We start from the raw sequence: 17,542 nt of genomic DNA, 5'->3' as shown, positions 1-17,542 counted from the left end.
CTCAGTTGGGGATTAATTAGTTGCTTAAAGACGGAGATGTTTTAGTGGTCTCCTACTCTGGCTTCGGTTATGAGCTCCAAATCCATTTCTGTTTTTATTTGCTGCACATAATTATTTTCAGTCGAGGCTTTTCACTTCCACTTTCCCCGAATTCTTAAGTCTTAAGTAGATGCCTATGGCACTGCATAGACTCCGGGTTTGCTGTCAGTCAACAATCCGCCCGGGTTCCACCCCTCTGCCTTTCCCTCCCCTCTTCCCTGGAGAATCCTCCGTGCCTGCCTCCGTCCCGGGGCGCGAGCCAGCGCGAAGCCTCCTACATTCCCTTTGCTCAAACTTGCTTTCTACCCTCCAAGAACCATGCTTCGTGTGATTGTGGAATCTGCCAGCAATATCCCTAAGACGAAATTTGGGAAACCAGATCCAATTGTGTCTGTTATTTTCAAGGGTAAGGAAAAGTTTGTTTGTTTGTTTTTTGCCTCAATTCCTGTTTTGGAATGTTACTTTGGTTTTTTGGGGGGGGGGGTCACTGAAAAATCTGTGCATAGGCCACTGTTAAAAGTTTCTTTTCCTTTCCTTGGGCTTGTTAACTGTTAAGGTTTCTGTGAACCAAGAACTCAGTTCTCTGGCAGGCTTTTGGTTTATCTCCAAGACTTGAGGACTAGGTAGAGGACTTTGAAAAAGTTGATCTCTGAGTAACATTTCTTCTGTGATAGAACCAGGATCGGCAGCATGCAAGGCAAACACCCTACCCACTGTGCTATGACCCTAGCCTTTGTAATACTTCTTTACATATTTAAGGTTGAGATGTTTTCTCTGTGTTCTTCAGTTGTCAAAGTGTTGAGAGAGGAAAAAGCTCTGAACAGTAATTCTCATTTGGGGGACAGGTTTGGTCCCTCTAAATGACCTCAGGCAAAAGGCTATTTCTCCAGGATGTCAGTTTTCTTTTCTGCAGAATGAATGAAGAGGGTTTAGCTCCTAGTAAAGAGGCTCATTGTCATTCTGAAAGGTTATTTTCCTCTGACATTTAATTATAACTCTGCAGCACAGACAGGCACAGTTGGTGTGATGGCATCTTCCCAGGCAATGTAAACAATTATGCCTGCTCTGGCTTGAGTGGTGCGGCAAAGCTCATCTAGGAGCTTTATCATTTTCTGTTTGTCCAACGCTGTTGATAAGCTTGCCAGCTCACTTCTAGATGGGAGGGATGAGGAAGAGGAAGATCCTGAGAAAAGTGGAAGCCTTGAGGGCACATGGTTCCCGATCACTCTTTGTGCTTCCTCCAGGAGCACTCCTTCTCATTTCCATTGCTGGTTGTCGATGCCTTTCTATTATTGTCTATTTTCTCTCTAAATTGCCGGTTTCAAATCATTTTCTTAAGAGTAAACAAGAAAATAATGAGCTGGAGAGATAGTAGGAAAAAAAGGAAACAACCAAAATAAGGGGTAAAAAAGCTCAAAATTATAAAAATAAATAAAAAGAAGGGGCCAGAGTGATAGCACAGTGGTAGAGCATTTGCCTTGCACGCAGCCAACCCTGATGGGCTCAGGAACCAGCATTCCATATCGTTCCCTGAGCCTCAGCAATTTCTGAGTGTTGAGCCGAAGTAACCCCTCAGCACTGCAGGGTGTGGCTTTACCCTCCCAAACAACTATAAAATAATGGTTTGATTTAAAAAAATGACATCTGGGAGAAATACTCATTTGCCTGAGGTCATTTAGAGGACCAATCTTGTCCCCCAAATGATAGGCAGGGATGGTATTATTTTTGACAAATTATTTTTGGTTTTGGTTTCTGACCACACTCAACAGTGCTAATTGGTTCATCCCAGTTCTATATTTAGTGGGTCACTCCTGATGGTGCTTGAGGAGTCAAGCCATACTGGGAATAAAATTCAGTCCTCCAATATGTGATGCATGCGTTCAGCCCATTGAGCTATCCTTCCATCCTTAAGATGGAACAACATGATTTGAGAATCTTATTACTGATTATTCTGCAGTTATGCTACATCTGTACTCAGTAACATGTTTTATTTTTTAAAATATTTTTTCTTGAAATAACTATATTATAACATGAAAATTTTATGCCCATCACTATTAACACATGAAGACATAAAAAACTATGGAATTTAGGGACGGGGAGAACGGGGATAAAAAACATTATGGGATTTAACTTTGTGATGTCATTACTTGAGGCAAGACCTATGATAAAGAAATTAGAAAATTAAATTATAGCTTATATATTGAAGTTTGATTTTTTTTTGTCTAGAATGGTATAGATGGGTGAAACTTTTTAATTGACTAAAATCAGAACTATAAATACAGACATGTGATTGAAAGTATAAAACTTATGTTAAAAATGGGGCCAGAGTGATAGCGCAGCTATAGGGTGTTTGCCTTGCACACAGCTGACCCAGGATGGACTGCGGTTCGATCCCTGGTGTCCCATATGGTCCCCCAACCCAGGAGTGATTTCTGAGTGCATAGCCAGGAGCAACCCCTGAGCATCACTAGGTGTGGTCCAAAAAACAAAATAAACAAACAAACAAAACTTATGTTAAATTAAGAAATAGACTCTATATGAATAATTTACCATATTATGGAGTTTTATTCTTTTTACTAGTCCTCTTTGATTGTAGAAATTGGATAGCAATACCATTCATTCATCATAAGTTCTCAGTAGAACAACTGTGAAATTGGACATGAAACATCTGAATTCTAGGCAACACAAACTATGTATCCTATGAACAGATCTAACCACCTGATTTTTAATTTTCCCAGCTGGGGAATGATGACTAATCTACTGAGGTTGTTTTCCCTTTAAGATCCGTAATTTTATACTTCCATGTACTGAACATCTGCCTTCAGCATGGTAAAAAAAAAAAAGATACTGTTTATTTAAACTTAGGTTCTAGGGCCACATGATAATGAATATGATTTTTTCTTTATTTTATTTTATTTTTTTAGTTTTTAAAACAAAACACTGTGGTTACAAGATTCTTCATGATACAGTTAATTTTTTCTTTTTGTTTATTTTAATTTTTAAAAATAATTTCTTTATTTATGGGCTGGAGAGATAGCACAATGGTAGGGGGTTTGCCTTGCACGCAACCATTTCAGGAGAGACTGTGGTTCGAATCCCAGGATTCCATATGGTTCCAAAGCCTGTCAGCATCGATTTCTGAGCATAGAGCCATAAGTAACCCCTGAGTACTGCCAGGTGTGATCCAAAAACAAAAAAAATAACTTTTTTTATTTAAGCACAATGGTTACAAATATGTTTGTAATTAGTTCGTAATATGGTTTCAGCCATAAAATGCACGGTCCCCTTCACCACTGCAACTTTCCCACCACCATTGCCCCCCATTTTTCACCTGTCTTCAAGACAGGCATTGTATTTCTCTATATTGTCATGGTAGCTGTTGGTGTAGTTATTTCTCTAATTGCACTTACCACTCTTTGTGTTAAGACTGTTATCATGGGTTGGTCCTTCCAGCCCTCATCTCTATTGTCTCTGGGTATTATTATTATTATACAGTCTTTATTTTTCTTAAATCCCACAAAAGAGTGAGATTATTATATAGTTATCTCTCTTCATCTGACTTATTTCAATCAACATAATAGTCTCCAAATCCATGCATGTATAAGCAAATTTCATGATTTTATTTCTTCTAACAGCTGCATAGTATTCCATTGGTATATATATATATATATATATACACACCACAGTTTATTTAGACATTCATCTGTTTTGGGGTATTTCGGATATTTCCAGATTCTGGCTATTGTAAATAGTGCTGCTCTGAACATAAGAGTGCAGAAGGAATTATTGTATTGTGTTTTTGTGATCCAGGGGAAGTCCCTAGGAGTGGTATTGCTGGATCATATGAGAGCTCAATTTCCAGGTTTTTTTTTTTTGCGGGGGGGCCACACCCAGTAACGCTCAGGGGTTACTCCTGGTTATGCACTCAGAAGTTACTCCTGGCTTGGGGAACCATATGGGACACCGGGGGATCGAACCGCGGTCCGTCCAAGGCTAGCGCAGGCAAGGCAGGCACCTTACCTTTAGCGCCACCGCCCTGCCCCGGTTTTTTTGTTTTTTTTTTTTTTTAAGGAATATCCATATTGTTTTCAAAAAAGGCTGGACTAGATAACATTTCCACCAGCAGTGAATGAGAGTTCCTTTCTCCCTACATCCAAGCCAGCACTGGTTGTTCTTGTTCTTTGTGATGTGTGCTAATATCTGTGGTATGAGATGATATCTATTGTTGTTTTGATTTTCATCTCCCTAATGATTAGTGATATGGAGCAATTTTTCATGTGTCTTTGGTCATCTGTATTTCTTCTTTGAGGAAATCTGTTCATTTCTTCCAATTTTTATGAGGTTAGATTTTTTTTTCTCGTTAAGTTGTCAGTACCTTGTATATCTTAAATATTAGCCCCATATCTGATGGGTGTTGTGTTAATAGTTTCTCCCATTTAGTGGGTGACCTTTTAAACTTAATCACTATTTTCTTTAAAGTGCAGAAGCTTCTCAGTTTAATGTAATCCCATTTGTTTATCTCTGCTTCCACTTGTTTGGACAGTGGTGTTTCCTCCTTGAAGATGCCTTTAGTTTCAATGTCATGGAGTGTTTTGCCTACATTTTCTTCTATGTATCTTATAGTTTTGAGTCTAATACCAAGGTCTCGAATTAATTTTTATCTAACCTTTGTGCATGGTGTTAGAAAGAGATTTGAGTTTTCTTTTTTGCATGTGGCTGACCAGTTGTCCCAACACCACTTGTTGAAGAGGCTTTCCTTGCTCCATTTTGTGGTTTTGCCTCTTTATCAAAGATTAACTGATTGTAAGTCTAAGGATCATTCCCTGAATATTCAAGTCTTTTCCATTGGTATGAAGGTCTGTCTTTATTCCAGTGCCATGCTGTTTAAATGATTATTGCTTTGTAGTACAATTTAAAGTTGGGGAAAGTGATGAGAATATGACATTTTCCTTTCTTGCTTCAGTCTATCCCAGAGATTTTAACACTGATGAATGATGGAAAGCCCTTTCCAGGTGTGTGACCCAACTTTGAGCAGTGGTTAAACATAAGTATCATCAAATTCTGATGGAACTGAGAGTATTTATATCATAATTATCACAATAGAGGAAAAGTGGAGCAAAACCAGTTGTGTTCTATGCCACGGAGTAGGGTAGAGTAGGGAGAGTAAAAGGTTAAATGTCCTAACAGAAGATCAAGGTAAATTCCTGCATTTACTGAACTGTATAGCATGTTTACTCTTTTTGTTTGCTTGTTTGTTTTATTTTGGGTCAAACCTAGCTGTGTTCAAGATTTATTTCTAGCTTTGCACTCACTTCTTCTAGTGGACTTTGGGAACCAGATGGGTATTGGGGATAGAATCTAGGTCATCCAGGTGCAAAGCAAACTCCCCATCAGCTGTACTAGTGCTCTAGACCCCACTTGTTAATTCTTAAGTACATAAAGCAGCAGAGTTAGAGCAGTAAGCAACTTTTTTCGAGCTTTAAGACAGGGTGAAGATGAGTAAGTGAAGATGTGCTAATGAGAATGCTATGTTGATCTATGTTCATATGCTATGTTCATCTCTGTTCAGCTCCACTGGAATATAGCTGGGACATGAACATGGAGTCCAGCTATAGGAGAGGAGTATAGTAATAAACTGGTTTAGAGTTGATCTATCTTTTGTGTCCAACTTCTTTCTAAAGCTTGCTCCTGAACTTCTCAGGACCTGCCTGAAGTCCTGAGGATTTGGGCATTATTTCAGTCCCTGATGTATGATATTAGTATAATAATGGTTTATGGAAACTTTAAAAGATTATTCAGTTTTTCATGTCATTAGGTTTGTGACTCATTAGGTTTAGTGTCTACTAGTCACAGGTTGCTGTTTTCCTGTGAGTCTGCCTACATACAGACCCTTAGGTTGTAAAGCTGAATTCTTTTGAGATGAGATTAGGCAGACCTCTGCATTTTCTCTCAATTTTAAAAGGTTATAATTCCCCCAGGGATAATTTTTTTCTTAAAAAAAGTTTAAATGCTAAAATAATTTTAGACTTTTAAATAAAAATGACATCTATGAAATAAAAAAACTAGCCATCAGAAGATGTTCTGCAACTAAAAAGTGAAAATTCTCACCTTGCCTTTTCTATTTCTTATCACTTTCTTATTTTTGCTACTGGAAGATACTACTATCAACACTCTTATTTAAATTCTTTCTTTTTTGTTTGTTTTTGTTTTTGTTTTTGGGCCACACCCGGCGGTGCTCAGGGGTTACTCCTGGCTGTCTGCTCAGAAATAGCTCCTGGCAGGCATGGGGGACCATATGGGACACCGGGATTCGAACAAACCACCTTTGGTCCTGGATCAACTGCTTGCAAGGCAAATGCCGCTGTGCTATCTCTCCGGGCCCTGTTTAAATACTTTCAACTTTTTTTTTCTTTTTTGCCAACTAGAGACATGCAGATGGTAATCTCTATTCTTCTTGAGCCACCGTGCTGCAGTGTGTTTATCTACATGAATTAAATGTGGTTCTGAAGATTTCCCTGGCATTTTTGTGTTGCTTTATTTTTCTTACTCTTTCTTTTATTTATTTATTTATTTTTTTTTGGTTTTTGGGCCACACCCGTTTGACGCTCAGGGGTTACTCCTGGCTATGTGCTCAGAAATCGCCCCTGGCTTGGGGGGACCATATGGGACGCTGGGGGATCGAACTGCGGTCCTTCCTTGGCTAGCGCTTGCAAGGCAGACACCTTACCTCCAGCGCCACCTACCCGGTCCCTCTTACTCTTTCTTTTAAAGATGGTTTTGATGACTATTGCCATTGACTTCTGTTTTCTCTTCAACTTACCTCTCACTTCTACATCATGTTTTGGAAAGACTGAGAGGGAACTTCTTGAATACTCATATTGGTTTTTTATTTTATAATACGTCAATGCTGTATTATTTTTTAGTTTTAGGGTTACATTCTGGCTCTATGCTCAGAAATTGCTTCTGGCAGGCTCAGGGGACCATATATGATGCCAGAATTCGAACCACCATCCTTCTGCATACAAGGCAAACGCACTACCTCCATGCATCTCTCCAGCCCAGTGCTATATTCTTACAAATCAACTTCTGCACACAGTAGCATTTCCTCACACCATTCATTCATGTCTTCCATTCCCTTAGCCAGAGTTTTCTCTCGCTTCATGCCCTGAACAGATCTTTGTCTTGCGGCGTGGCAGCAGCTATTGTTCAGATGGTCCACAAATGAGGAACATGTTATTACTTATTTTTCCAGATGCCTGTTACTTTTCACTTGGACACAGTTTGGAGTAAAATCCTACACATATTTAGAATTGCCTTCCAATAAACTTATAAACTCAGAAAATATAGATGCAAATATATTTCATATATATGTATGTGTATTTTAGGTAACATGCTTACAATAGTGGTAAAGTTCGTGGTCTTACTGTTAACATTACTGCATTTTGTTCTTTTCCCTCAATTTCAGTTAATATGACACCCTTTAGTTCCATCCTCATTGCTGTGAACTGCACAATTTTATTTTTACTTATAGGTACATAGTATTCCATTATAGTTATTTGGGGCACATTTAGCAATGCTCAAGGCTTATTCCTGACTCTGTGCTCAGGGATCAGGGATCATTCCTGGCAGGATTTTGGGAACCCTATGGAAGATGAAGATCAACCTCAGGCAAGACAAGCACCTTACCCACTATTCAATCTCTCTGGCCTGGCTCAACTGCTTGATCCATTTCTCTGTGTGTAGACATTTGGGAAATTTAACTCTTGTTTGATCCAAAGATTTCTCTTGATAACACCTATGCCCTTATGCACAAAAACATTATTTTTATTTATTTATTTATTTATTTATTTATTATTAACACCAGGCGATGCTCAGGTGTTACTCCTGGCTATCTGCTCAGAAATAGCCCCTGGCATGCACGGAGGACCATATGGGACACCGGGATTCAAACCAACCACCTTAGGTCCTGGGTCAGCTGCTTGCAAGGCAAACACCGCTGTGCTATCTCTCCAGCCCCAAAAACATTATTTCTAAAACACACACCCGTTAATTACAACTTTATAGTCTTCAGTCAACCCTTCATAACTCTTCTGAGAATCTTTTTTTTTTTCCTTTTTTTTTTTTTTTGTTTTTGTTTTTAGGCCACATCTGGCAATGCTCAGGGGTTAATCTTGGTTATGTGCACAGAAATCGCTCCTGCCTTAGAGGACCATATGGGATGCTGGGAATAGAGCCATGGTCCATCCTAGGTCAGCTGCATGCAAGGCAAATGTCCTATCTCTGCACTGCTGTTCCGGCCCCTCATTTTTTCTTTTTAAAAAATAAGATTATGTTTTATCTGAAAAGATTCATCTGTAGAGATACCTCAACTCTGTGACTTATATAATACTTTTCTAACTATATATATATTTAATAATTTTTATTGTGATCAACATGAATTACAAGTCTTTCACAGTAATATTTAAAATACATAGTGACATTGAATAAGAGATATTCCCACCACCAGTGTTGTTCTCTCTCCTAACTATATATTTTTAAGCAAAGACTACTTGGCTATTTGAAAATTTATAGTTAAATTTTCTAAAATTAAAAAAACTTTTTCAATTAGCAGAAAAGCTATGAGAATCCATTAAAAAATAAAGTACAATGATGGGAATAAAAATCAGTAGTCTGGGCTGTAGTGATAGCATAGCAGGTAGGGCATTTGCTTTGCATGCTGCCAACCGGATTTGAACCCTGGTATCCCATACGGTCCTCTCGAGCCTGCCAGGAATAATTTCTGAGGTCAGAGCCAGAAGTAAACTCTGAGTGTTGCCAGATACAGCCCAAAACAAAACAAACTAACAAATAAATCAGTGACCTACTAGGACAATGATAGTTGGAAATGATGACTGTAGACAAGAACTGTGTGCTGAAAAGAGATAAAGTTATGTGCATGATATCCATTTAGAAACAGTATTGTAAATCACAGTGTCTGAAAGTAAAAAAGGGATGAGAGAGAGAGAGAGAGAGAGAGAAAATCAGTGGTCTCATTCACACTTGAGTGAGAAGAGATGGGGAGTTGTTCGGAAGATTTCTAGCAGTTCAGAGAAGCCATCCTGCCTTGCTGTGGCATCCATAGAACCACTTTGTAAGTACAGTAATATGTTTGTATTGTATTTACAAAGCATTCAGGCAGGCAAAAGTGTTTAATTTACTGAGTCATTCCTGTCACTTCCGGGAGAACAGGGTTTAGAGGCACCACCTAAAGAAAGTGACCACTCCCTGTATTGCAGCAGGGAGAATTCAATTCCCACAGGCACATTCTGCAGTCTCTGTTCTTTCTAAATCCACTGCTGAGTCTTAGTTATGAAGTAACATGGCTTATGTTCTTTCCCCTCCTGCACATTTTTATTTCTGCTATGCCCTGAAGGTGTGTCTAGGGGTGAAGGCATTTTTATGCATTGGATTTCCTGATATGTTTCTTCATCGGTTTTACCTGGGAGTATGCTTAAAAGAAGGCATGGAGGGATATTTAAACCTTTGGCAACACTATGTACACCCTTGATAATGAATACACATTTTTAATTCTGATCATGGCAACTCTAGTTTCTCTTCAGTTCGTATAAATCTTTTGCTTTTTAAATACTGATTATGGAAGCAAGAGTTGGCAGAAGTTTAGAAATATCACAGTCACTGATTCCTGGTCCTGAAAGGAACCATTGAAAGGCCAATCTCCTTTCAGGAAGAATTGCATTTAATATTCTCTTCTGTGCTTTGCTTTGTGGATAAGATTTGGCAATGAACCACTTCATACATTTCTAAACAAGCAGCATAAACAATTCTTAGCACCTGCCACCTCATGGTAATCCGCTGTTTTAGTTTTCACCTTCTTTGTTCTAGCAAAGAGGATGTGAGGCTGCTAGTTTTTATGTTGAAAATCTACAGGTGTAAGATTCAAAGGGCTGTAGTGCATAGCGCATATATGAATATCAGGCCATGGCACTAGTCACTAGTGTGTGCTTTCTATCATACAGCTCCTCTGTTGAGTAAAGGTGTACACTCTTGAACAGTTCAAGAACAGCATTTGGAAAGCACACGATCTAGGCTTTCTCACCTTGCTTGGCATTAGGCATTAGGATGCCAGGGCTGTGGACTTTAGATTCAAGAAAGTATTAATGAGAATGCTGATTTAATTCCTGACTTCCTGTATGTGAATAATTTAAAAATCATGAGAATAAGTATTGTACTGGGCAGACTGTCTTTATCAGGAGTAGCTAACTGGGGGAAAATTCTGTATCTGAGTCTTTTTTCCTCATCTATGAAAGGGGTAAATGACTCGTGTTGGTCTTAAAGGGATGTTAACAATCCATTAGGGTAAAGCAGCTCAAATATTGTCCTCCTGCCTGGTATTTCATTTCCTGATATTCATTTCCTCTCCTGTTTGTGCCCCCACTCCTTTCCCTACTATTGGGGATTATACAATACCCAGTTTCCCTCCCACCCTCTTACTTACCTGCCTATGAGGAGGACAGTTTTTTCCTCTCTCTCCTTCACTCTGACATTTATTTTTCTCCCCTTCCCTTTAGACACTGTGGTCTGCTTTCCTGTTACTGAGGGGTACCATGCCTATCACTTTTTCTCTTTTCAGCACCCGATTCTTGTCCACAGTGATCATTTCCAATATCATTGTCATAGTGGTTCCTTCTCTGCCATAACTGTACTCTGCCACTATTTGGGAGATGTTTCGTACTATGGACTGGTCTTTCTGCCCTTATCTCTATTATCTTTTTTTTTATTTTATTTTATTTTTGTTTTTTTTTGGGGGGGATCACACCCGGCAGTGCTCAGAGGTTACTCCTGGCTGTCTGCTCAGAAATAGCTCCTGGCAGGCATGGGGGACCATATGGGACACAGGATTCGAACCAACCACCTTTGGTCCTGGATCAGCTGCTTGCAAGGCAAATGCCGCTGTGCTATCTCTCCGGGCCCTATTATCTTTGATATTATCATACTATCTTTTTTACTTATATCTCACAAATGAGTGAGATTATTCTATATCTATCCCTCTTCCTCTGACTCCTTTCACTCAACATATTAGACTTTTGGTGTGTTCTGTAGAGTTTGTATTGCATTAAAGTAGACCCATCCAAACTTCTTTTAAGGTTGATTTTGAATATGTAAATTTTCTGAGTTGTTGTTTATCCTTGAAGCTTCGTATTGCCCTTCAAGCCTGAATGAAAGAAAGTCTGATGGATGAAGTATTATTGATGAGGTGTTCATTTCATTGATTTTTTTTTTTACTATATCCCACACTGCCTTTGGGCCTGGAGGGTTGATTGTGATAAATCTGCTAAAATTCTTCTTTGAAAGTAATTTCCCTTTTTGACCTTGCTGTCTTTAATATTCTATTGTGACTAAGATATGCCTTGGGGTACTTTTATTTGGATCTCTTAGCTGGTACTCTTTGGGCATCCACGATATGAGTGCAAGTATTATTTAGCTTTGGGAATTTCATAGTGATTATGTCTTTGACTGTTGCTTCTTTCTAGGGGTTTTCTTATTTGTGACCCCAATGATTCTTATGTTGTTCCTGTTGAATAATTTATCCCAAAATTCTATTGTATCTGTTCACTTATTTTTTTTTTTTTTTTGTGGTTTTTGGGTCACACCCGGCAGTTATTCAGGGGTTATTCCTGGCTCCAGGCTCAGAAATTGCTCCTGGCAGGCACGGGGGACCACATGGGGCGCCGGGATTCGAACCGATGACCTCCTGCATGAAAGGCAAATGCCTTACCTCCATGCTATCTCTCCGGCCCCCACTTATTTTGATAATTATTTTTATCTTCTGTTCACTTATTTTAAGGCTTTTTTTCCAACTTCCTCTGTTGGAGATGTTATGCAGCTCATCTTCCATCTCACTGAATCTGTCCTCAGCAGCTGTTACTCTTCTGGTGATGCTTTCCAGTGAAGTTTTCATTTCACCTACAAAGTTTTTCAGTCCTAATATTTCTGTTTGAGGTTTTCTCGTTTCTACTTTTATTTTCTTTTGCATCTTGTTGAGTGTCCACTCCATGGTTTCTTTGAGTTCTTTTAACATCCGTAACATTTCCTCTCTAATGTCCTGATCAGAAAGGCTTATAGGGGGCTGATGTTAGCTGAGTCTTCAGAACCACTATTTTCATTCACTAATGCAGTGGGGTTCTGTATTGCTTTCTCATTGTACCTTTGTGGTTATGTGTTGTGGTGGAGTTCTTTAACTAGAAGAAATGCAGACAGAAAGAAGTGGAATGGCCATAATCTTGTCTGGAAACACTCACCTCAATTTAGTTCAAAGTGGGCTTTTTATTCCAAGCACCATGCACAGTCCACAGCCACTCTAGCTGCTGCAGGTCAGCAGTCCTTTTTCTTCTCCTGGCTCTACTCTTTTTTGGACACACTTCTCTCAGTTCTGTTCAAAATGGCACTTTTTACTCAAATGCCACCCACAGCTCACAGTTGCTCTTGCCCCTGCAGGTCAACAGTCCTTTCCCAAAAAATTTTAAAGAGGGTTTATATCCAGTGGTGCTCAGGAGTTGCTCCCCTATCTGCATTTGAAGGTCACTTCTTGCAGTGCTCAAAAACTATATGGATCTGGTGATCAAACATGCATACAAAGTATGTGCTCTAACCCTTTAAACTATCTCTCTAGTTCTCACTCAATTCTTATGACTATATTCCTAGAAGTGAAATTGATAGTTTAATTTTCTTTTCTTTCCTTTTTTTTTTTTTTTTTTGCCTTTTTAGGCCACACCCACTGATGCTCAGGGATTACTCCTGGCTATGCGCTCAGAAATCGCTCCTGGCTTGGGGGACCATAAGGGACGCTGGGGGATAGAACCACTGTCCGTCCTAGGCTAGCACCGACAAGGCAGACACCTTACCACTTGTGCTACTGCTCAGGCCTGATAGTTTAATTTTCAGTTCTACGTTTAATTTGGGGAATGTCACCAATTTCCTCCACAGTGCTTACACTCTTTTATATGTTGCCAGCTATGTATCATGATTCCAATTTCTCCATGTATTAGTCAATGACTATAAATTTTTATTTTAAAAAGTATATTTCTATTTTTCTATGTATCATAGCCTTCTTAATGGGTGTACATAGCTTCTCAGCATCTTTTCACAGTCTTGGATTGGCATCTCACATGTATGTCATTAACTCAGAGTGAGAATCACAGCTATGTAGAGTGTGGCCTTGAATGTCAGCACAGCAATATTTCCGTGACGGGAAACTCACTTGGCAGGGTCTGTGAAGTAGCCAGAAAAAGCCTGATATCCTCTTGTGGAGTCTTGATCTATGTGCAGAATCATACTGGGAGCCACAACTTTTCTATGATCCAAGAAGGAAAGAACCAGGAATCCCTCTCATGCCATATTTTCTCCCAGTATAAGGCTGGACACAGAGTTCACTCTCTCCTCCCAGCAGCATATCCTGGGATATTTAAATAACTCTAGATAAGGTGTCCTATAGCTTTTGCTCTTACTGGTGTATCTTCCTGCCCAACTAGAATATTACTTTTTGCTGGTAATTTTATTTCTATCTGCCTTCTCCTTCAAGAATGTCTTCTCCTAAAGATGAAGTCAGGCACCATGTTTCTTTCCTAGAATCTAGTTCATTGTGCAGAAATCATGAATTACTGAATTGATGATTTTTGGCTTCTTCTCTTATTTATTCAGGTCATAATCTCAAAATCTCAGGTCAAAGAAACTAAAGTAAACCAAAAGGAATGAGAATTTTATGCCAGACACTGAAGAACTGTTTTTGTAGTGTTTAGGACGTTAGGGTTTCTGTAGACTGGTAGAGATCTGTTAATCAATGTATTGAATGAAACTGGAAGTTTGGAGAGCCCTTCAAACTTTGACATTATAGATTTTTGTCTTATTAAAAGACAAAAAATGATAAATTAACAATCTAGAAAATTAGTTTATGGCTTTAATCACTTTCCTGGATAGTGCAAATTTGTGAGTTTAGATTCCAGTGCTGAGGCCTATTCTGAGTGATGTAAACAGTCTTATAGTTAATTATCTCTGGCAGAAAGGACTTGGAGGAAGGTGGTGGCTTAAAGTACATTCCTGGCTAGTGCAGGGCTGTGAGTTCATTCCATGATGCTGCCCACAAATGCTGAGATCCCGATGACAATGGTTCAGGAATCCCTGTGTGGAAAAGGCCTATACACTGTCCTGGAAATGCCCAAGGCAAACATGGGTATTGATTCTGTTGTCATTGGCTTTGGATTTGGTGTTTAAGTTGGATAATTTTTTATTTCTACTCAATGTTCATACGACTGTTTGACTTGGTTCCTTCCATTATTTCCCCCTCAATTTGTGAGGCAGAACTAGATGGTTCATATTATGTGGTTTTTTTAGAAGGAAAGAAAAAAAGGGAGGGGGGCAAAAATCAAACAAGCAAAAAACAGGAGGAGTCCTTCTAGCAGCTATAAATGTCAATTTAAGAGAAGGGGGGAAAAGGAAAAAAAACATAACAATACAAAAAAAATCAAACAAATAAAATCTGAAAAGCACCACAACAATAAAGACAACAACCAAACAATAAAAACAAAACAAAGCACAAAAATAAGAAAGAAAAACCAAACAACAACAAAAAAAGAAATTAATTTGTGCTTCTTCTTCTTCTTCTTCTTCTTCTTCTTCTTCTTCTTCTTCTTCTTCTTCTTCTTCTTCTTCTTCTTCTTCTCCTTTTGCATAGGCACAGTAAATATTGGGGAGATAGAAAGGGAATTCCCTTGGTCTAAGAGATACAGGGTTTCTCCAGCCTTGAAGCATACTGTCATAGGAATAACTACAGGCTCCATACATTCTCTTTAACTCTCCCTTAGGTCCTTTTGTGGTGTCTGGAAACTTTTCGCTCAGTTGTGAATGATAACGTCAGGCTTCTGTAACTAGAGATCTTGGTATTTGCACAGATCATAGTATGGAGCCTAGGATGAAGTCTTTCTTTACAGTTCTAGAAGTTCTGTTCCATCACTGTTGTTTTAATCAGTCTTCTGTAGCTGGCAGTCTTGGTTTTTACATGTGGTCACTTTTTAAGTCACTTTTATAAGTGATAAATATATGAAGAGATATATAGGTTTCAAATAATGTGATGAACACCGTATCTTCAGGTCATCTCACTGAATGAGTGACCTGATATGCTGGTACTGATCTCCAGTCTCCCTGAAGTATACTTGAGGGAACCCAAAATAATATTAATAAAATGAATTAAAGCAAAAGTGAAAAATGAGGGGGCTAACTTAGAACCTAAAGAAATAAGAAGTTTAAAAATCAAATAAAGACAGTTGACTTTTCTTATTCTTTTTTTTTAAGTGAAGCTGTGAATCTAAAAAAGAGGCCAAGTTTTCTTATTTTTTCAAAACAACTAGTCAATTTGATAAATAAAACAAACCATTTTACTATTATTTTTAGTCAATTGGAAGCTACTTAGTTATTATATCCTTTTTAAGTCTGTATACAGTTATCGGGAGTGGTGTTATATAATAGAACCTTCCACGGTGCCACCTGGAGAGGGTCAAGATTGCTTCATCTCAGAAAGTACACTAGATATACTGCTCAGGGAAGTGGGAAGCTATGCGTCAAGAAACTGAGCTTTAAATTATTATTTATTTTAATTGCTTAAAATATACCTGTTCATGAAGTTGAAAGAGAGGAAATTCCTCCCATCCCACTGGATCTCAGACTGGTGGAGCATTGAAATGAACACAAAGCAGTAATATAGAGAAAAAAATTCCTTTATTTACATACATGAGATGAATTTACGTGAATATAGATTCTAAAGCCAGTGGGACAATATGGAGGCATATATTCTGACTCATTAAATGAGACAGATATTGGGTTCTTCAAGGAGAGGGGAATTCAAGTGCTAAAGACTCAATTGCTGTAATGACCTAATATAGATCAGTTTCTCTGCAAGAAAGGATATTTCTGAGATATATCCTGGTTTTGCTTAGTGCTACAAATTTTCATTCTGTTAGGTAGTTAGGGGAATAATGAACATTTTTTTTACCAATCAAGCACCTTGATTGATTCATAAACTGAGAGCCATATTCGGGATTCGGGTAGGCCTGTCCTTCAACCAAGAGCAGTTACTGTCAACTGTCCTGGACAGCACAGGGTCTTCTCTCTACTCCTTAGTACCTGTTCCTTTATATCTCACTGCACAGTGGAAGAGCACAACTAATCTGGACCTTAGGAAAAGGGTGAAGATCAGCCTAAGTAAAACAAAATTAAAGAGAATGTGCTTTATTATTACTGTAGTTATTTTGGAGTCTCCCAAGTTATGCTGAGAAGGCCATGAGCAATACTTGGCTTGGCTACATCCCTTTAGGTCTCAGGACTGGCAGTATTGGAATCTTTCAACCCATTCCTAGAGATGCTCAGAGACCAACAAAACTATCTTTGGCAATGTTCAGTGGACCTCATTGTGTTAGGAATTGAACTCAGGGCTTCCACAAGCAAACCATACACTTCAGCTTTATAAGTATTTCTCTCCAGCACCAGAGACTACTTTAAATTTTGGTGATAATTTAAATCTTTTTAACTTAAATCTGGAGGTCATGCCACAGGTAGACAGTCTGAGTCATATCCTCTTCCTCAGTGTACTCTTACTCTCTCTCTCTCTCTCTCTCTCTCTCTCTCTCTCTCTCTCTCTCTCTCTCTCTCTCTCTCTCTCTCTCTCTCTCCTAGCTTACTCTTGGCTCAGGAATCATTCCTGGCAGGGCTTGGAGGACCATTTGCAGTGCCAGGGATCTAAGGATCTAACTTGGGTCAGCTGTATACAAGCCAAACACCCTACCTTCCCTTGAGTGAAATCATAAATGTACCACCATGTTCAGTTATGAATTCTCCCTCCCTGACTAAATGATAAGAGTGTTGGTGTCATTTGGATGCAGTCTGAAAGAGAAAAAACATGACCAGAACAAAAGAAGTTTTAAAAAATATGGAAAAGGCAAACCAAGCTCTCCCGGGTGAGTTTTCACATGAAAATGAAAGCCTCAGGCCAAGCTGTGAGTCAGCAGCACAGTGGTGACATAGCGCAGCAGTGACTCAGTTCCTCCTCTAAGCAAATTAGATTGATTTTTTTTCCAGAGGGGATAAAAGTTGCATGCAAAAGTTTTATATATCTATTTTTTACTTGTGCTTCTGAAAAACTGTATGCATGAAACTTTATTACCCTGAAGAGTACTGTAAATCACCATGCTTCAAATGAAAAATAAAATATTAAGAAAAATGTTTTCCTCCTCATGGGAAGAGTCTTGATTCTCTCCCTCCTCTCTGCTGCTGCTACTTCTTCCTGTTCCTTCTCTTAAACATGAACTCAGCTAGCATCAAGTGATTAAGGGTGGTTCTGCCAGGTTTTGTTTTTAAGGGCTGTGTATCAGATGGGGATTAAGCCATGGAGGGGAGGGCCACTGCCTGGTCATTGCATAGAGCTGAGCTATAGATTCAGTGAATTCTGAGTTCCATG

The 17,542-nt window shown here is 38.9% G+C and overlaps 1 protein-coding gene across 1 annotated transcript in view; it reads left to right on the top strand.

Annotated features, from left to right (window-relative positions):
* Nucleotides 1-297: 297 nt before the first annotated feature.
* The window catches only part of MYOF (myoferlin), a 182,985-nt gene continuing 165,740 nt past the window's right edge, over nucleotides 298-17,542 (top strand). The window contains exon 1 of the mRNA XM_049764380.1: nucleotides 298-445. Within this exon, the coding sequence (XP_049620337.1) occupies nucleotides 358-445 (88 nt within the window). The 5' untranslated portion in view covers nucleotides 298-357. The remainder of the gene's footprint in view (nucleotides 446-17,542) is intronic.

Source organism: Suncus etruscus, chromosome 17 (assembly GCF_024139225.1).
Source record: "Suncus etruscus isolate mSunEtr1 chromosome 17, mSunEtr1.pri.cur, whole genome shotgun sequence".
In the NCBI taxonomy this organism is placed as follows: Eukaryota; Metazoa; Chordata; class Mammalia; order Eulipotyphla; family Soricidae; genus Suncus; species Suncus etruscus.
Note: the sequence above shows the minus strand (reverse complement) of the source record. Positions and strands in the feature narration are given on the sequence as shown.